Genomic DNA, 22717 nt, shown 5'->3' with positions numbered 1-22717 from the left:
ACCTCCAGTTAATAAAATAATTAAAACAAAATAAAAAAAATTTTCTATCAGCAATTGTTAATTTACTGCAGGTGAATATCTAATAAAGTAATAAGTTATAAACTTTAAACACAAATATCAAGTATCTTTTTTTTTTTTGCCAAATGTTGGAAAACTTATGGAAATATTAAAATCTCAGATATAAATAGAAAACTAATGGATTTCTAACTCAAAATAATTTACAAATTCTCGTGATTTTGACTAGTTTTGTCAAAATTCTTATTTCAGTCGTACAAATAAAAAAATTGTAGATTTAAGCTCAAAATTTTTTGAAATGTTCATTACCAACAATATATGAGTAATCTTGTATTACATTTTTCGAGTTTTTTGACAGAACGAACATTTTTTTATTTATCATAGTTAAAAAAGAATCTAATAAAATCGAAATTTTTTTATGCTCATGAATAGCTGAAAATGAAAGACAATAATTTTAAAATTTCAAAAACTGGTTTTGCATACAAATCTCCAATTTTCTTTAATTGTTTTTTTTCGTTTTTCCCAACATTTTTTAAATCTTTGGGAATTTTTTTCTTTTGACACCTCAAAGTGCTAACTATATACAATTCCCTACCAGAAAAGAGAAAAAAAAATAAACACACATCATTAAAATCAATACTTTTTATACTAAAGTAACAGTTTATCGTGTGTTAAAATTTCGTTATTTATTCATTATTATAAAAATGGTACATAGGCTTGAACATTTGCTAGATAGATATAATAATATAAAAATATGGACTGAACGTGGAGCAAGAATTTTGTGGACAACATGGTTAGAAAGAGATTGCATATGCCACTTACAACTTGGTCCATTAATACCCAGATAGAGAGAGAGACTTTAATTACTTTTTTAGAAAAAAATAACATACACATATTTACATTTTAAGTTGTTATTAGATTCACAGCCGCACAGGAATTGAATATCTCTTACTTCAAATGTTGGCACTGGGAAACCTTGGTAGGGTATATTATTATAAGCTAATTGATTTATTGATGTCGATGTGCATATTCCTCAAATACATTTTACGGTGATCAGTGACAATTAATATTGCTGTTTGTAACATGCCGATGCATATTTTCAATTTTGTGAAATTATAAAACAAACTTGTTAAAAGCAGTTTTTAATTAAAACGTATATTATTCGTATGTGCATACAGAAATTATTTTTTCGTAGAATACTGATTAATTAAAAAAAGTATTTACATTTTTATAAATTCACATTATTTTATGACATTACGTATGTACAAAATAACACGTTTTATCAATATAAACGCCATCATTAAATTGTTGGAATCTTGAAAAATTACACTATTGTTTAAATTATCGTTTATTATATGCACAGCGAAATTTTCAAACTTTTAGAATAATTTCAAGCTTTATATTCTTTATTTTATAGGCATTTGAAAGTCAGATTATCTTAGCTGTGTTTTTCTATAAATGTTAATAACATTTTTATGTTCTGAAAATAATACACGGGATTCATCATAAGTTGTATAAGTATTATAAATTTATAGATATGTACTTTATAAGCGATACTATAATAAATGTAGGAATTAACATTGGTTGTCAACCAATAGCTAAGAGTAGTAAAAGTCTATACCTGTTAAACAATGTTACTTAATGACTAAACAAGAAAAAGAGGGAAAAACAATTTGTTATCACCGAAATGTCTAAGCATCGTAACACTATACACGCGATGCGCAGGGGCGTAATTTCAATAAAAAAAAAAGGTGGGGGTGCTGAAGCCAATTTATTTTTTTTCATATTATCTTATGGTTGTGGATGCCTGCATAATGACTATTAAAATTAAAATAAATATGAAAAATATTGGGGGTGCTTAGCACCCCCAAGCACCCCCCCCCCCAATTGCACCTATGGTGATGCGGGCATTCCGGCGCTATCATATTATGCATGACGCACACGTATTAGATCGTCACTCAGTATTCAGTAGTGTCCCGAGTAAATAAATTAAGATTAATTAATAGAGAGAATATAATACGAAGGACGAGGGGTTTCCGCGGTAAAAAATGCGGTCCAGTTGTGGAAAACTGCAAACTGTAATCCAACATTGATACGTTTTTATAAAATTTTAATTTTATTCAGTTCAATATTATTTTTTGATTATTATTTTTTTTAAATTTAAAATCAGATTTGTCATCAAACAGTTAATGTGTGAAGCTGCACACAGTCTTTGAGCGCGGTAAACACAAACGACAAATCGTTCGATCACGATCAATATAACAAAAAAACACGCTTATACTATTTTCATCGTTGATATTAAAGCATAATATTTTTGGCTGTGCTCGAATGAAAACGACGAGTGTGATGCATCGATGTCACTGCTATGTATATGTATATATTTATATTGTACAACAATAATTATTAGGCTATCGATGTAGACGATATGTGATCGGAGATAACCTTTAGAAAGTGTAAATATATAACATCATTTTGTGTTGCGCCGTCGTGCGTTAATAAAGCAGTCGTACTTTGTCAATGCGTGTGGTATGTGCCCTCGGTCCCCGCAGCCGCAATACGCAACAGTCACCTCAAGCGGCCGCTTAAGTGGTCCGGATTAGTGGCGCAGATCTGAGCAATGATGTGGTGGCCGCGAACAACGACGCTTGTTCTATCGGGAGCACGTGCGGGTTACCGATTCTCACACATTTATTTCAATGATTTCGTACCACCCATCGACACCACGAGCAACGGCGCTATACCGTTTGAAATAATTTTTACGTTTGCTATACGACCCGCCGCGGCCACGTATTGCGGCCACCAGTTATGGTTTCAGTCACTCAAATATTTAAAATTTGAAAATAAACTATGAAGACAACCCGATAACAGTAGGTGAGGATAACATCGAAACCACTCAATAATATATGGAAAGGTTCTCGTTTTGCTTCAGGCATACTGCTCATACATACAGACAAGCCGCAAAGCGTACAACCGTGAACACCGAATCAAGGTAGGGCCGTTGTCGTTTACACAGTGACAGTCTCCCGAACGTCAGTTCCATGGGAAGACCTTACAGGTACCTATATATCAGGGATGGCAAACCTTTTGAACACTGCGTGCCCAAAATTAGTAATAACATTTTTTTTTTTTTTAGAGCGTGCCATGAAAAAAATATTAAAAATATTATATTTGGTTATACTATAATTTGATTGTATAGGTAATCAATGTATTAGTATAAAAAGATTAGTTTAGGTTATTATAGGTCCTATAATATTTCGCGGAAGTAATGCGAAAGCAGTTCCCGCGGCGCCGTCGGTTCAAAACTGAAAAAAAAGGTCCTATAATATTATATATCAATATATTATATAATAGTAAACATTTTCGCGTGCCACCTCGGGCACTCGTGCCATGGATTTCCCATCCCTGCTATATATATTCTCCTGAGTTTATTTAAATGAATTTGTACCAACATTCATCCAAGAGCAACGACAGTGTTACGACACACACGATGCCGTAAGCAATCTGGAACAGATTTGAAGTTGATTCGGAAACACTTAAACCGCAAAATTCAATAAAAAGTAAAATTTATGTTCAAATATCACTCTACAATTGTCAATATAAGAACTATATGAAAATTAATGAAAAAATTCGGGTTTTTTTTTGTGTCAACGAACAGTTCGTCGTTCATATGAAAATATTAACACGGTGCGGATGTTCAAAATTGAATCTTTCTACTTTAAACTCGATGATACAGAAACGTCACTTTCAAAACCCTTTTCTTTCGTTATACTTGTTAAAATTTATTTAATAGTGATTTTTTTCTGCCAAAATATAGCTTAACGATGCTCATTGATAATCAGTTTCGATTCGTGCTATCCAAATCGGACTACACGATATACATTTTTTTACAAGATTCAATTTGAAATTAACCAAAATTACAATACATTTTAAATCATTTTTTATGTGTCGTAGTGTCCTCGGAAAGTGCTCGCTGTGTCCTTAGGGCACCGCGGAGCCCAGTTTGGCAACTGCTGCTCTAGTCAAGTGCATTGTACAAAACATATTATGGCCGACTTGTTGATGATCCAGGGCGCGACCAGAACACAGTTGTAACTGAGAAGTGAGAACTGTATTATATTATTCAAAATACGATATAAACGACTTCGCAGCGATTAATGCAACAACAACAATAATAATAAATATTCGTTTGTATAGTATAATATTGAATTGTTGGAAGAGAACGACGACGCATCTCGCAGGCTTATATTTCATATTGTTACAATATTAATATTACAGTCAACTGTTATCGAGTTTATTATATTGAGTTACGACGATCGACGATGCGATTCAAACGTCATATTATACCGACAATTGTACAACTACCACGCGCGGTTGGCCACCAGAGAGATCATGAGATCATGATTTACGGTGAAAGAGTTTGCAAAGATTTGACCGTATCAAGATGTTAATATTTATCGGTCGTGCGATGTAGGCTTAAAAAAACTTTTGTGTTCATTATGTTGGTAAATTATATTGTAGAGTTGCATAATTATTAATTTTCCACGTGTATAGTTTCCGCCTATATTTATTATCGGGATTATTTATATCATTCTAATTTCACGCTTCAATAAAATCAGTACATATAATTCCGCTGTAATGCCTAACATCTTCAAATGGGGTGGACCGGTCACATACTTCACGGTTTAATAGTCATTGTTGCATTAAAAAAAAAAAATTGACTAAATAAATTTACCAATATTGAATATATAACGCATAAATTGCTTCATACATTTTTGAAACTCTATATATTATCATTCATTACCAAATAATCTTCGATGCAAAAAAAAAATATTTGTCTCATTATACTTAATTGCAGAATATCATTCTGAGAACTCACAAAAAATATATGTAAGATGCAACATACGCTATACATATTTATTTTTATTATACGTCATATTATTACGTTTGTATATAATGGTAATTGTTAGGTACAACGTAATTATTTACAGTCGCTTTAAGTTTAAACAACTCATCAACATAACTATATTTCACGAATCGTGAATAACTATACTTGCAGACACAATTACAATAATGCTTTGTTTCGTCTACGTGTATGTATATTATATTATTATTAAGTGTTATTGTTATTAAGTGCATTGAAATACTTCTCACTAAACTCTTTTTACGTGTGTTTTCACTGATCATTCCGAGGAAACTAATGACGCAGTTAACTATACTGTCTATACTTCCTCTAATTGTGACAGCTATATAATATATTAATATATTTTACAATTCTCAGAATATTACGTCTACATTTTTTACTAACTTACCGGATATGCCTAACCAACCCCAATTTAATTCAGCGTTGTATTTGAAAACAACATTTTTTTTATACACTATAATATTAACTATAAATATAATGCAATAACGTTACATAATGTCTCGAAATATGCATCGTATTAAAAACTTTTTTTAGAATTATCATTATACATATTTTAGTATGAACCATTAAAGTTTAATATTCAAGTAAGCATATATATTAATATATTATAATATGAGACTATGCGAGTACCTGCTGGGTGGGTATACGTTGTACAGAATATATTGATGATAATTTTTTATTTCATAATACGGGATACAAAGTTCGTTATAACATAATATCATATAAATATATTTAAATGAGTCGTATTTATAATGTTATAATATGTAATCAAGCACATACAAAAACAAACTAAATTTTACCACACAAATCTACCATCTGTTATTAGTCTTAAATAAGTACCTATTAATAAACCGAGAAGAAAATGTGTCTAATTTTGTGCTTTATAAATTACGCCGTTAGAGCTAATATGTATATTTCATATTCTTAGAGCCATAATATTATAGGAATACAATATGTAACGATCTGCTATGTGTCGTGTAATATAAGGCAGATTGGTTATTGCTAAATTTTGTGGCTTACATGCAGACGTTTGGGCACACTTGAGCTAGATAAATCATTTTTTAGCACTAATCCAAAAACAAAAAAAAATGATGAACTTATCGATATTGTACCTACGTACCTATGTAATGTACTAATGATGGTTATAATAATAATTTTTTTTTTTTATGTAAAACAATGACATGTACATTAATTATGAAACATGTTGGGAAAGGGGGCTCTGCCGGCACATGACTGCATGGCTATTGATACTTAGGTGAGAGTGATGAAAACGTAGGTGAACGGTTGAAATCTAAATAATCATGTCAGCTGTTGATATTATAAATAATTATAAGATACATATAGCCATATTGAATTATAATATAAGTCAAGAAATGTATCAAAGTATAGATTCTCTGAGCTTGTTGTTGATTTGCTTGTATAGTTGATATATGATTGATACGACATAAATATAATTAAAGTGTTAAATAAATATCGATAGCCCCAGGTCCGTTACATTAGCACCACCATATTCGAAAATCCAAAAAAAAAGTTATACCAACGACTGTTATTCCGTTTGTACCCATTAAATGTAATTAATTTTAATGAAAAAATAATTTTCTTAAATGGGTACTCTTAAACTTAGATCAAGGTGGGAAGAAAACCAAAGGCAGCAGAGTCAATAATTAAAAAAGAGATTTTTAATATACAAGAATGAGATCATTCACAAAAATAGTCAAAGTAAGTACACTCTTTTACAATAAATTGGTTATAAAAGATCAACTTTTCATACTCAATATTTAAGCCAATTATACATAAAACACCAACGTTGTAAAATTTCTTGAAGTAACAATAAATAATTGTACTCTTTGTTAAAAAGTTAAAAAATAAGTTATTTCTTAGTTACTTTGTTTGATAAATTAACTAATTAAAAACAGTAGAACAATCGAAAATGACTAGGTTATAAATTTTTTGAGATTCCACAGAGCGGAGCGATGAATGCATTTATTTTAAAATTATTTGTTTTTTCGTGTCTGTTAATTGTTATCACCTTTTGGGAGCAATAAATATACTTCGATTAATAAGAACTTCAGCATTTTTTCTGGCAAGAAGTGAATCTAGTTGTTACTTGGGTGGGGGTTAAAGAAAAATATTCCCAGGAGTTTTCAAAAGCGTCGAAAATAATAATAAAAAAAAGATAGATGATAAATCAGTTTTTGACCAAAATAAATTTAGTTTTTTTGGTCTTTCTGAAAAAAATAAACTTAATTAATACAAAACATTTTTCCTAAAATAGTATTTAGATAAAATGTCTCAAAATATTTTGATACAATTTTCACTGAATGTTTGTGTTAGCATTTCCTATACACTATAATATTTTCAAAATATTTTGACTTGTGCTTAGAACTATTTAGAAGCATATGACATTTTCCATTATTATTTGTTCTTTTCAAACTATGTTGATAAAAAATTTTTTGCTCGGTTAAAAAATCTTGTAAATTGAATACAAAATTCCTCGTAAGGTGTTGTTATTGCAAATTAAAAAAAAAGTTGAGTGTAAATCCACAATAATTTTTTATGAGCGATTAAAATTAAAATGTTCACAAAAATAATTTTTGCATTATCAAAAATATCTTAATGATATCATTCAAATATAAATAAATTATTATGATAATCTAATGATCAGAATTGATTTTTCTTTGGAATACGTTTTAAATTTTACTATTTACGGATATTTTATGTCTCATATTATAACGTGGTTATATTAGTTTATTTTGGTAATTTTTTGTTCTCGAAAAGTGTAATCATTTAAATGACGACGATATTATTATGTTGTCTACGCTACCGGCAAACGCTCAACTGGCCATTTACTATTATTATCAATGTTAATACCTAATTGTTATAACAAATAATATTTGACAAAAAATTGACTAATTATTAATAATTAGTAGATTACCATAATTTACCTTACCTATTGTATGTTATATAAGTACTCGTATTTAATATGTATTATTTTCATATATTTTAACATGTTTATTCATAGTCTCTTATTGTCTCTATAATATCTATAATAATGATAATATAGGCATTTAAAACGTTCGGATATATTAATTTTTTTTCTTTATATGTGAATAAAATATTTTATGATCGGTTAAAAAGTTTAAAATTGTTACGCGAAATTTCTCATAAGTTATATAAATTGTAATAACTATAGAAATTTAAAAATTCTAAAAATGTATTATATAGATTCAATTTTTTTACTGTTCTGAAGTTTAAATATTGACAAAACGTGTGAATTTACGAAAATTTGAAAATTATTTAGTAGTGGATTCATATATTGAACATTTTGATACAAGGTCTTTGATAAATTAGTCACGGAGCATTCAAAAAACGATAGATTATTAATGTTTTATTTATTAGAATCAGTAATCATTTGAAAATCTAGTTTTAGCGATAATGTATATTTAAATGAAAAATAACGATTTTAGTTATTGTTTCAATATAAAAAGTGGGCTATGATTTTCTAATAATTAATAAATTTAATGTATTTGATTTTTTATTGCATAAAATAAGTTGAACATAGAACATACTGTATAGAAAAATAAAGTACCTTAAAATTTAATTTTAAAATATGTCCTTAGATATAAAGGCTGACTTTTGTCTCCCCTCAAAATTGTTGTTTGTATGTAAATCATTTACCATTGCATTCGAATCTTAACACATCCATTATGATGACTCCATAATAAGCAGATCATTAGAAAGTAGTAAGATACTACTTATATACAACCGATCAAATTTCCCGCTTAAAAAAAAAAATCTATAAAATGTTTTATTATATTTTTTTTTACGTAATGTTTTAAAACAATATTTTCTGGCCTTAAAGGTTTTTTGTCGGTTCCACAAAATAATACATTTTGTTTATCTAAGAAACGTAATACTATATGTTTATTCATATTTTCGTCTTTGACACAATATTTATGCGGTTTAAGTGCCTTTAATAATTTCAATTAATTGTGATCAGTTAAAGTGTATACTTAAGAAGCTTTAAAATATCGTCAAAGTTATCAACCATATTCTTGTAATAAGTATTATTTACTTATTTTGTATTCAAATTGTAAGTAAATGTTTTATACTTTTTTCTAAGACCATATTTTACAATAAATCAACTCACCTAGATAAATGTCATAGTACGGAAACCAGCTACTCATAGAAAATTAAATTATCGTCACCTGCTTAATAATTTGAACTATATTTTAATTTTGTATTGACTAAATTTCATATTATTTAGTCATATAATCGTATTGTTAGCTAAAACGAAAGCACAAATGCAATTGTATTAGACATTTTTTAAAAACATAATCATCTAATTCAATGTTTCCTTTTTAAGGTTCCATCGCCTGGATCAATCAAGATGACTCCCACCGAGATGGCTTTCTGGAGAGCAGTTCTATCATTTGTGACATATATGACACCAATTAATAAGTGTTTGAACAGAAAACCAGTGCGTTTATCTTTAGCGTTTCCTAAACCAACCACAAGGTAAGAAAAAAAAATTGTTACGCATTAAAAATTATCATAAAACAAACATATATTTTTAATAATAAAAATTACTCTTAAAACTAAAGAAGATAATATATTTTATTCTAAAATAATAAATTAACCATAAGATGTTTGGTACTTAGGTCTGCGAGTAAATTTTTAAAGTTGGATAACTCCAATCGAATTAAAATTGTTTTTTTCTCATTTTGTTGTTTTTTGTTTTGAATTTATCATACCGAAATTATTGCATCTTATAGTATAATACATTACGTGAGTTGATGCTAAATATAACCCCAGAGAAAATTTTAAACGATGCAATAGACAATGAAAACTAGTATTATTTCACCCATATAATATCTCTAGTGATGCTAGACATTAAAAATGGGTCCTTGACATCTGTCCAGAAATTATAATTGGATCGGTAGCTCAAAGATTATTTCAATAAGTACCCGGAACAAAGTTCCAAGTATAATGACTGCGGTAGTGAGTAATGGCAAAGAAATCAGTTTTTCATTTGTCAGTAGATCGGGATTCAGGAGATCTTATTAGTCCTATAAAAATAAACATTTAACTTTGGAATAATTTGCATAGAAAATTGATACAGACCAGATGAGGTACTTAATAAGTTATACATAAGTTATAAACTTCATAACATATTTATTTTGACCGGACTATAAGCCGGCTTCCCGCGACTCATGGCTTGATTCGGCTAGAAGCTCGTGACTGTACAGAGAAACTGTGAAGTGGGAACGCAAGTGACGAGCCTCGTGGTTCGCCTCACGCTGTACCAATTAGGTTTCACTATTACCATTTACCACGTCTATACAACCAAACCTACAAGAGTCACCAGCTTCAAGTCACACGTCATAGGAAGCCGACTATTGCTCCTAGCCCTGCAGATGAAACAAAAGCTATATCTTGATAACTAATAAGGTCCAAGGGTGTAGATAGGTTTAACTCAGAACTGCGTTCGGAAGAGCTAGCTTTTTCGTTTCTCGCGAGGGCCGTGTCCATTATTATACTCGTACATAAAACTTATTTTGCCACGAAATAGTAGATAGTCATAGAATTATCTGAAACTCCGGACCAACCAGTGATTTGTCTGTTTTCAGTGGTGCGTCGGAGGAAAAGGAACAACAGGGCAAGAAGTTCAGACAATACGCAGCCGCGTTGTCCGGTGAGTACCACACATACTTAATATAATGATTTTATTCAATAATATTACAATTACTATCATCGTTGCATAAAAATAAAAAAATAATTAAAATATTTATTGAATTATTAATAGTCATAAAATCATTTTGAAATCTAATTCATCCCAATCGCCCAATATATAACACAATTATTATTGTCATGTCCTTCAACTACGTGTTTACAAAGCCATAATTATGACCGACTATTTTTCATCATCTCCTCTACCTTCTCATTGCAGCCACGATCGGTCCGTTTGCTGTGGGCACTGTGCTGGCGTGGATGTCACCGGCGTTGCCCATGCTGTTGTCAGCGGACTCAAAGATCAAAATGACGGCTGATCAGGGGTCGTGGGTGGGTTCCTTGATCGCCATCGGTGCAATCTTCGGGTCAATACCAGCGGGCAGGACCGCTGACTTAATAGGCCGAAAACCAGTCATCGCCTTCCTGTCCCTGCCTTTCATCATCAGCTGGTCAATGATTTACTTCGCGACAGAGGTCTGGCATCTATACGTGGCGCGTCTGATTGCCGGCACCTGCCTCGGAGGCATCACTGCAACCGTCCCTATGTACATCGGTGAGATAGCCGAGAAGTCCATCAGAGGTAACGATCCTATGCACAATTTGTTGTTATTATTTTGAGTGGTTATGTGATCGACGAGCGTTTGAAATGTGTGCATTTTTCATTAACCTAATTCTTAAAATTAGTCGTAATTCATTGTCGTTGGTATTTTTAATAAATATATACTGTATACCCGTGAGCAAAAATAAATACATATAATTATTATAATGTTTTGTCCCTCATTCTCTACTTACTGTCTTCTGACACTGAGTTTATGAATTAAGACTCGACCATTTTCGTAAGGCGTACAATTTTCTCACAAATAAATCATAATTTCTACTTATCTCCCATTTATTATAATCACTTTTCGTTGTATTATGAGTATTCGTGGTAAAATATTATGTGTTATAATTAATATTTTTTAAACTATTCTAAAATGTTCACAGAATGTCAAACTATTATTACCTTTAAGGGTACGTGTTACCTCAATAATTTTCTTTTTTATCGATCACGGCTTTCCGGGAAAAATCAAACATATATAGGTAGTTGTTGAACAGTTATTGTTCTTTCGACAATATTTTTAGTCAACTGTATTATAATATACTAAACATTAATAATACCTGTTTTCCCCATATTAATCATAATATTATAATATCATATCAAATTGCAGGATATAATCATATACTAATTGACATGTTAATATATTTGTATATAAGACAAACGCTCTTATGTCATTACGAAACTTTTATACGTCTAAACGTCTTACATTTTCTGCAGGTGAGCTGACCTCTTTCGTTCAGGTAAACGTGACGCTGGGCATATTGTACGTTTACTTGATCGGTCCGTTCGTGAATTACGCGGGACTGGCTATCATGTGCGGAATATTACCAGCTATCTGGTTCGTCCTGGTACTGTTGGTGGTGCCAGAATCTCCAACGTATCTTTGGCGATCCGGTAAGAGGAAGGAAGCAGAAGATGTGTTGATTATCTTGCGTGGCAAAGACTACGACACTTCCGACGAGCTGGCGGCGCTGCAGAAGGACCTCGAGGAGAAGAAGCCCAACAGCAAGTTTTCGGAAATGATAAAATCCAAGCCCACGTTACGCGCGGCATTCACAGTTTTGGGACTGCTTGGGTTTCTGTCATGTTCCGGTATCAACGTGGTAATATTCTACGCCGAGTCCATATTCGAGGGCAGCAACAGCATGATTTCCCCGAAAGCCTGCTCCATTGTCATCGGGGTCCTTCAAGTGAGTACTCAAATGGCAACTGTGTTTATTGCAATCAATTGTATGAAGAGACTTGTTTTATCAAATATTTATTTTAATTTTAAAATTTAGGATTATATGCTTTGTAGAAATTAGCATTGACTCGTTATCGCCATCGATCTTACTCATAGTGTACAAGTATAGTCTACAGTTGCTAATTCGATTTTTATATTCTAAAATCCTAAGTAAATGTTACTGTTTAAATTGTTCTATTTTGAATTAATTTTTTCAAATACCTAATGACGACCGAAACGTACATTTAATTCAATAAAAATTATCTTGATCTATTCAAACACGGGGAGGACTACAGTTTTCTTACCGTTTTGGCGTTTTCGACAGTATTTTATGCAAAGCAATGATATGAGAATTTTGATTGTAACCACATATTAGGTACATGTATTATTATTATTATGTCCGAAGAACGACAAAAAACTGTCATACATTTGTAGGACATAATTTTACTTACTATTTATTATGTTGAAATATTATAACACCATGTGTGAATGATATAAATCGATCAATATTCTATAATATTCTATAATATCTTTCCACATCCTTCTCCGACTTCACATAATATTAGAAATCATATAACGACAATATTGTCCCACACAGGTCATATTCACTTTCGCGTCCTCGCAGCTGGTGGACAGGGCTGGCCGGCGGGTGTTGTTGCTGATCTCCGATTCGGTGATGGCCATGTGCCTCGGTTCCCTGGCCTTCTACTTCTATCAACAGGAGCGCGGCGTCGACGTGTCTGCGTTCGGTCTGGTGCCGCTCATCAGCTTGGGAATTTATATCAGCACCTTCGCGCTCGGTTTCGGCCCAATACCGGGGGTCATGATTGGGGAGCTGTTCAGCCCGGAATTCAAGGGACTGGCGATCGGCATTGTGTGCGTGCTCGCGTCGTTGATTGAGTTCTCTGTCGTCAAGTCTTATCAGACCCTGTTGAATCACTACAACCGCGGTGTCACGTTCGGATTATTCGCTTGCTGTTGCGTGGTGGGCACCTGTTTCGTGTTCTTCCTGGTGCCGGAGACAAAGAACAAGTCTCTACAGGAAATCCAGGAGGAGCTCGCTGGTAAAAAGAGGTCGGCCAACCAGACGCATTTTGTCAGCGTTTAGATTGCCTGAACTAATATTTTATATTAATTCGGTATTGTTATATAATGTACCACCGCTAAACACGTTGTGATCCACGACTTATATAAATAATAAAAAATGTAGTTACAAATTACGGTTGTTTTATAGTTTTTCCTAACTGTTCAGTGCTACATTATAATATTTACTGTTCCCTTTGTTTCATAGTACAATAATACTGATCTGGACATTGAGACATTTTTAAAAGTAACAACTGAATTTATTATGCATTCCCGGAATTGGTTGAATAAAAAATGGCGCTCCAGTGATAATAATTAGTGGTGATTTTTTGGTACATATTATCAAATAGTCCACAGCTCAATCATGCTGTGTATGCGATTTTATAATATTGCCGAATTTCTATTAGCATAAACGTATCGCAAAAATTACCACGGGATCCTAGCCGCCGCCATCACTGCAATAATGATAATAAATATTAAATCCTATAAAAAAATGTATTTTTTGATATAACTTATAACCTAAAAAAAATTGGTAATAGTAATTTATGTAACTATCAGATTAGGTGCATAATATTTTTCGTAATTTATTTAAAATATTTAAATGAGAAAAATTTAAAATGTACAGAAATGTTAAAAATTAAATTGCTCATAAGTTGCTTCAAAATTAAAATATAAAATAATCCCATGGATAAAATAATTAATTTTATTTCGTCAACCTCTAATGCTCTTTCTGACCTATCACTTCGGAGAGTATATAAGAACTATCACGAAGAAGTGTTGAAAGTCGTTATCAACAAGGGGATGTATAGATTTCTAGACAACATTAAGGGTGAGAATATGAAATAGTTATAAAATTGCGATTTACACGATTAAATAATTTGAAACCCACTAATTGGCGCAATAGCGCTATGTAAGAATATAAAATATTATTACTGTTCATTACAGTGCAACTGTACTGCAAACATGAAAACAAATCTATTAATTGAGCTATTCAACTATTTACTTAAAGTCGAAACCAACCACGAAACTCTTTTGTATAAATTCTTATATATTTTTTCCCTGTTGTCATAAAAATATTAATCGAATCAAAGCTACTCTACCACACATTGCCTGTCTGAGTTTTCGTGAAATCGGATGTACCCATTTCGTTATGCACATATATGTGTTTATAGCGACCACTTTTGATCTGCCACCTTGAACATAATATTATGTATGTTGTCTGTGTTATAGTCGAAAAATGTAGTTACGTCGACATGTGTTTAAAACGTAGTTGCTGTGTAAACATTTTGGACATCCATATTATTGTGTTATAACAATAAAAAACGTACACAAATACAAAAATAATTGTAATTTGTAAGTTATAGTGTAGTTGCATCATTTATATTTCTAGTTAAGTATTAGAACGACAGCCAAATAAAAATGTATGAGATAAAAATATGTTTAATATCAAAGATTATCTTTTCTAAAGACAGTCTTAAGATATAGTGAGTTTTAATATATTTCTTAGTTGATATTTTTTTGAAAGACAACTGACTCGATTCGTCAATTTTTTGGGAATTATATATATGAGTAATCTGTATGGTCTATTAACTAACCATTTTAGACAATTATGTAAAATAGTATAATACAAATTACAATTAGGTAAGTAGTAGGTACCTATTTTGAAATTATTCATACCAGTTGTAGATATGTACACTAAACAGTAAACAGTCGTACAAAACCATTTCCTATCATAAAAAAATATAGATTTTTACTATTGTTATTTATTTGTTTTTGATACCATCATTCCTTACCTTTTTTTAAACATTTTTCCGATTAAAAATTCGTTTTTTTAATCTTTCTTTGAATAAATTTCCTATGACAATACATTTTTATAAAAAATAGTGGTTCGGCAGTGATGTGTTATTACTTATTACAGTGACGCACTGATGTTATAATAAATTATGATTGTTAGTCGGATGAGGAATGAAATATATTTTGGGCGAGCAAGACAATGAAAATAGATTTTTTTATATCAAAAAATATTTTAATGATATTATTATTAAAATATAACTATATTGTAATAATCTACATGTTTGTCTTGTCTGGAATACGCTAATATTAATTATAATAATTGTATGTAAATAATTTGTTGTCTACTTAAAACTAATATGCTACGCGTTTCGTTAATATAATAATATATACCTATAACTCGTAGTTATGTATACCTAACTAATAACTAAATATTTACAAATGATAAATACCTTAAAGACTATAGACATGTTACAATACATTATACATATTATTAAATACGTGTACAACATAATATTATAATACGGTAAATTATGATAATCGACCAATTGTCATATTCATATATCATTATAATAATTACTAATAATAATAAATGGCCAGTTGCACGTCGGCCGCGCGCTATCGTTGAACGCTATCGGCATAGGTGCGCGCGACTTGAGCAACGCGTTGACAACACAATATTATAATAATAATATTTTACATCGCCGTCGTTTGAATGTCAAATCTTTTCGAAAAAAAAAATGATCAACATAAAACTAATATGACCGCGATATGCAACGTGAAATATGATGCGTAAATATAATGTAATTTGAAACGTACACTATAATATAACAATTGTAATAACATTATCATACATTATTTAAAAGTCGATAATTTGAACGTAGCACATGTCACTAAAATGGTAGGTACCTACTGTAGTAATAATAAAATATAATAATTCACAGTAATCTTAGGAAGACCGCGTGAATGAACGGCGGAGTCGTTTCGGGATCGTACGGTTAAATTAATGTTATGTAATATGATAAAAATGATGCTAGTCTAAACGAAATTAGTAATAATAATATTCATATAATGAAAGAGTGAATTTTTATTATTAAATGTGTATGATATAAGGAATAATTGTATAATATAAAAATTGTAACGAATATATTTATAATATGTGCTTGGAATTGACATTGTAATATTATGACGTCCCTATAATTACCTAATATAAAATAAAACAATTATATATGTATAAAAATAAATATTTAATATTTCAATATTTGTGTTTGAGCAAACTCTATATAACTGCGTTTAGACTTTTTTTTAGACACTAAAACTACCTGCAATTAGCCAGTTTTAATATATATATATATATACACATATATATTATGTATTAATCACAAATCCACTTATCGTTTAGTATAAATATTTTATTAAAATAACGAAGCACAATATGTTCGAAGGTATTTTGTACTCTGAAACGAGAGAGGACGGTATATATTGTGCGGGGTAGTTCGAAAAATAGGGCGTATATCAAAACGTAATATATTGAACTCATCTATTTTATTGTCTGCGTTAAAAAAAAATTGATTTTAAATCGTTCGACTGATGAAAGGAGAAAAAAATCCTAGAAATCCCCGGGGGCATATACTTTCAATTTCAATCGTTGATATTGTAACGTCGCGTGAGATTCTATGCTACAACCACTGACCGGACACAAAAACTTGAGCGAAATCTTTTTATTACAATATATATAAACGGAACTGGAGACGTATTGTGTTGCTTGGAGTGACCTACCAAATGCATACGACGACGGTCTATTTTAACTAAACTACGTGGCTTAAGGCCAAGCACCGCCAATTATAAACAAATCGTGTTCGGTTCAGGAGAAAACAATTTATTGGAATAAAAAAAAACAACGTTTGAAAATAAATAAAATATTTGATTTACGCCATAAAAGTGTCGAAAAATAAAACTCCCAAATCCCCGTTCGAGTGAGTATGTAGTATAAATATATATATATATATATATATATATATATATTTATTTAATGCAGTACCTGCGTCCTTTTGGGAGGTCGACAATAAAATGGAATGCAATATATTATTATAATGTTATGTCAACAAACGGTGTAAATGTTACGATAAATAAAAAAAAAATCAAATACATAACTAGGTACCTATGTATATATGTAAATATCCGAAAACATATATAACAGTGTATATAACATCTTCAATATGTGAAGAATATATCGGTAAAACGAGTCACTTGATTTGAAAACAAAAAAAAAAATAATTAATAAGACAAAAATGCATTTTTAAAACAAGAAAACGGTTTTTTCAGTGTATTTGATAATAAAACAGTTTTTTTGATAAAAATAAAAAAAATGCGTGGGGTTAAAAAATTGTAAAAAATATCGTTTTCCTCAAAACCCCGCCCGCCCAGTTCATCAAACTCGATCGCAACCAGCGCACGCACACACACACCCACACGTCCTACACAATTTAATAGTACATAACATCATAATATGTATAGAGCTATTATTTATATCACCCATATGTCGTATAATGAAATTATACTGCGTGTATGTGTGTGCGCATGCGCAATGGTGTTGTGCATTTTATATTTTTGATTTGTGTTCAGACGATCGCGGCGTGCGTCTGGTCGCCGGTCAGCGAATCCATCATGTGTTGCTTCCGGTTGCCCTTCAGGTTGTCCTTCCGGTTGTTCGGCTTCTTCTTGCCGCTGAGCTCGGTCTGGATCTCCTGCAGCGTCTTGTTCTTGGTCTCCGGCACCAGGAACCACACGAATACGGTTCCCAGCACGCAGAACCCGGCGAATATCCAGAACGTGATGCCGTGGTCGAACCAGTCCAGCAGGTTCTGGTACATCTTGACGACGACGAACTCGAGCAGGGACGCGATTACGCACACGATGCCCAGTGCCAGGCCCTTGACGTCCGGGCTGAACAGCTCGCCCATCATGACCCCGGGGATGGGCCCGAAGCCCAGCGAGAACGTACTGATGTACACTCCCAGGCTGATCAACGGTATCAGACTGAATGCCGACACGTCAACCTCGTGCTCCTGAAGCCAGAAGAAGTAGCCCAGGCAACCCAGGCACACGGCCATCACCGAGTCGGAGATCAGCAACAGCACTCGCCGGCCGGCCTTGTCCACCAGCAGCGCAGACGCGAACGTGAACTTGACCTGCGGACATAACACAAACACGGTAGGGGTTAATATCGCAGTTGTATAATATTATTACTGCTGTTACAGTGGGAGGTATACCATGGTATACGTATGATAGCATATTATACCGCCGATCCATAATACACACTGCAGCAATGTTACGACTTACATTATAAATGCATATAATATAAGCCATTGGTACAACGTACATAATACATATCAGTCAAGAAATCGACAGTGTCCAATATATTATTATTATTATTATAGTATCTAAGACAGTATAATATCGGGTTACACACGTGACGACTTGTTATACGATTCACGAAGTGCTTAAGCTTTAAAACGTTGGTAAAGGTACAGCGATATCTAATACTTACAGTTATTTTTATCACGGTATATTAAACATTGATGGTCAAACGCCCGACAAGTTTTGATAAAAATAATGAATTAATATTAAAGTTTAACATTGAACACAGCTCAATACTCTATACATTTATCAATTACTAAATAATATTATTCATTCATAAATGGTATCTTCAATAACAAACATCTATTCTCTACAACTGGTTGCGGGATACAACGATGTCAAATTTTGTTTTGATTTTTGATTTTAATGTCCCGAAACAACACATTTTTTGATGAACTACATTGAATAATGCATTGAAACTTAATTGACTAATAGAATTTTAGGGATTAAGATAAGGGGAGTGAAATATTGAAATGGCTACAGTTGACACTTCGATCGTCGTATAACTTGAAGTGCTTGTATAAACATTCATAGGATAACACTAAAAATTATATTACCATTTTAAATGTATTGTTTATTTTTTACTCGGTTTTTTTACTTTTTAAAATATTTTAATTTTTAATTTTTCTTGATGTTTTTTATGTCAACACCACCAAATAAGCGAAATTAGTTGCGTAACTGTTATTTTACGTCATAGACATAAATGTTTGAATTAAGTTTGTGACTGTTGATTTAGCATATTTTTTCGGGGGTTGGAATTCCTTAGTTTTGCATAATAGCTACGAAATTATTTAAGACGCATTATGGTTAATCAAACAATCATTTTATTCTGTGTGACTGTGTATGTATACTTGCATATTACAGACGTTATTTTTTTTCTCATATTTGATATTTGATATTTGCATTTTCAGTAGATTTAGGCGATAAAATTAGAGTTCATATAGAATTTAATGCGAGAATCATACTAGAATTGAAATAATGAATTATAATATACGTTTAGTTTAACGTTCTCGACATAATAATTAAGTATTAAACAAAATAAAATTTGAACCAATTTTTGACAACTGGCGGATCGGTATCGTCTGGAGAATAATATAATAATATGGGTAAGTATACTAGCTATAGTTGCGGTTTCAATTAAAAATCTAGTACCTAATTGTTATTATATAGATTTGCCGTCGAAAGAATACCGGCTACGTGATCGCACATTCCGTTATTCCTACATAGGTATCTTATATGAATATTTATTATTCAGTTGATTTGTTTAGATTTTGGACGAGTTAAAAATAAAAGTTATACTCCGCCTTCGCTTCTCGATTACCGCATACACAACAATTTTGAGTACTCACTTGGAGGACGCCGATGATGATGGAGCTGACTTGCGGAGATATGCTGCTGCTGCTGCTCTTGAATATGGACTCGGCGTAGAATATGAGCACGTTGATGCCCGAAAACGACAGGAAACTGAGCAGTCCCATGACGGCGATTGACGCGCGGACTGTGGCCCTGGAGGATATTAGATCCTTGAACTTACTGCTTCGCTTCTGCTCCTCCTCGAGCTGCTGCTGCAGCTCCTCTAGCTCGCCGGCGATGTCGTACTCGTGCCCTCGCAACAGCACCAGCGAATGTTCCGCCTCCTTCCTCCTGCCGGATCGCAACAGGTACGTGGGCGTCTCGGGTGCCACCAATAGGACCAGGACGAACATGATCACCGGTATGATTCCGCACAGGACGGCCAACCCCTCGTAAGACACGAACGGCCCGATGGCGTATACATACAATATGCCCAGCGTCACCTTCACCTGGATGTAAGAACCGAGTTCACCTGCGAAAAACGTTTGGTATATTACAACATATTCAGCACATATCATAGGTGTAGGTCATACAAAATAATAAAATACAATAATATAGAGCGGGAGCGGGCAACTGGCGGACCGCTAGATTTATATTTTCTAAAAATTGTCCCTCTACTAACTTTGAGTTGCCTATCCTTGATATGTAGAGTATAGATAATTTATTATGAATTATGATATACGAAAGTACTATTTACCATCAAAAAATTAGTAAGCCCAAAATATACTGTTTACGAAAATTATCGCACTACAAAACTTGGATACAAACTTATATACTCTTAAACAAGTTTGATTTTTACCGGAACACCGTACTCGATAAATTATTTAACCAATGATAAAATAATTGGTGGTATATGGTAATATTCTACAATAGATCAAATTACACGGTTAGAAACTTAGAACTATGGCTCTCGATTTTTACTTTTGCTTATTATTGCTCACTATGTGGAAATGATTGATTTCGTCAAACGTTGCATAGCTATATTTTATTTTTAAGTAAAATCGACAAAAATTATTGTTAATAATATGGATATGGGATCAAGTGCTGAGCTACGATATTCCGTCATCTTAAGTTTGAAATATTTGTTGGAAGCTTCCTCAACATTTTGTAACAAAAATGTAACCACGATATGTTTTTCCTAACTTACAAGGAAGTTCAGAAACGACATCGTATGATTTTATATTATTAAATAATTATGGTAACTAATAGGTTAAGATAAGGACAAATTGTACGTTGTATGATGGATTTTTGAAAAAGAGCAATCGACATGCGAATACATGCAATCGACATGATTATTATACAAGCGACAATCACTTAATGTAAGTGGTAAACTATTGAGCCATTGGGTGTTTTAATAACTATAATAAATTAAATATTATGCCAATTATTTTAAAGAGCTTATTCAACTATTACTTGTAATTGTTATTGAAGCAGTGAGTTGTGGAAATATGAACAATTATAATGTTTATACCTTTATTAAATACCAAATCATATGATGCAAAAGAATCGTTAAGCATGACATACTTTGCATGTTTGCACTGCGTGCAGAAGTTATAATAGTAGTAGCAAGCACACTCAAGATCATTTACTTTGTATTCAATACTACACACTCATTTAGCACACTGCTAATAGTAAGTTGTCAACTAATAAAGTCGATATTAATTATTGCAGCAAAGAAACTAAAAGAGTAGAATTTGGTAATATCAATTGTTAAGTTTAAATACACAATATTCAAAAGAATTGTTAATTAGTACACAATATGTTTGTAAATTAATAAAAAATTGAAAAATAATTTCGAAGTACCTGCCGATATTAACAATTGATAATCTGAATATCTTTATAAGTTATAAAAAAATTACTGGAGTTACATTTCGTTAAAAAGAACAGTAACAAAACTGAAAAATTTTCGTACAAGAATCCCAAACGAGGAGACGTAGACCTTATGTTTGTTTAATACATATTATTCGTACGCATATTCACAAATTTCACATCCCCCCTCCCTTTGTGTAAGTAATGCATAATAATTCAAATCTTTATTACATTTCAAATCTTGGAATTTCTAAGTATACTTATAATGACCATGTTTACGGATCCGTAGAATGTATTATACCATAGTTATGAGTTTAGGGGGGGGGGGCTATGATATGATTTGAAAAGTTTAGTAATTAATTCAAATTTGATAAAAATTGTAATAGTAGAACAAGTACTAGAGACTTCATATTAAATTTAACTCTTAGACATATTTTAAGTAAAATAATTCTAAATGATCATTATCATTAAAACGCAATGTCAAATAACTCAGAAACTAAGTACTCCAGTCGTTCAAATTGTTATTTAGATGTATGATATTTTTCAAAAAAACCTATACTTAAAAATGTACTGTAAAAAAGGTTACTCATTTGAAAAAAAAAATTTATTTATAGTCCTTAGGACATTTGTTTAATGGAATAAAAGTTTAATCTGAAAACAGTTTTTGAGAAGTATATATATATACCTATTTAAAAAGTTAAAAAGTAAAAATATTCGAATTTCGATTAATATAAAGGTATTATTATAAAAGATAAAAGAGAGGTGAGCATAC

General features: G+C 31.8%; 2 protein-coding genes across 8 annotated transcripts in view; one reads left to right on the top strand and one right to left on the bottom strand.

Annotated features, from left to right (window-relative positions):
* Nucleotides 1-13597, top strand: part of LOC111042204 (facilitated trehalose transporter Tret1-2 homolog) — a 31224-nt gene extending 17627 nt beyond the window's left edge. Inside the window, exons 2-7 of the mRNA XM_022326745.1 lie at nt 6561-6655; nt 9303-9454; nt 10567-10631; nt 10887-11249; nt 11985-12457; nt 13088-13597. Coding sequence (XP_022182437.1) covers nt 6629-6655; nt 9303-9454; nt 10567-10631; nt 10887-11249; nt 11985-12457; nt 13088-13597 — 1590 coding nt within the window. The 5' untranslated portion in view covers nt 6561-6628. The remainder of the gene's footprint in view (nt 1-6560; nt 6656-9302; nt 9455-10566; nt 10632-10886; nt 11250-11984; nt 12458-13087) is intronic.
* Nucleotides 13598-16650: 3053 nt separating this feature from the next.
* LOC111042201 (facilitated trehalose transporter Tret1-2 homolog) overlaps nt 16651-22717 on the bottom strand; it is a 76860-nt gene continuing 70793 nt past the window's right edge. For all 7 annotated transcript variants that reach the window (XM_022326737.1, XM_022326736.1, XM_022326742.1 and 4 more), the window contains exons 5-6: nt 20133-20608; nt 16651-18554 (exon numbers count right to left, since the gene is read on the bottom strand). In XM_022326737.1, the coding sequence (XP_022182429.1) occupies nt 17985-18554; nt 20133-20608 (1046 nt within the window). In that variant the 3' untranslated portion in view covers nt 16651-17984. The remainder of the gene's footprint in view (nt 18555-20132; nt 20609-22717) is intronic.

This window comes from Myzus persicae, unplaced genomic scaffold, assembly GCF_001856785.1.
Source record: "Myzus persicae strain clone G006 unplaced genomic scaffold, MPER_G0061.0, whole genome shotgun sequence".
Taxonomy (NCBI): Eukaryota; Metazoa; Arthropoda; class Insecta; order Hemiptera; family Aphididae; genus Myzus; species Myzus persicae.
Note: the sequence above shows the minus strand (reverse complement) of the source record. Positions and strands in the feature narration are given on the sequence as shown.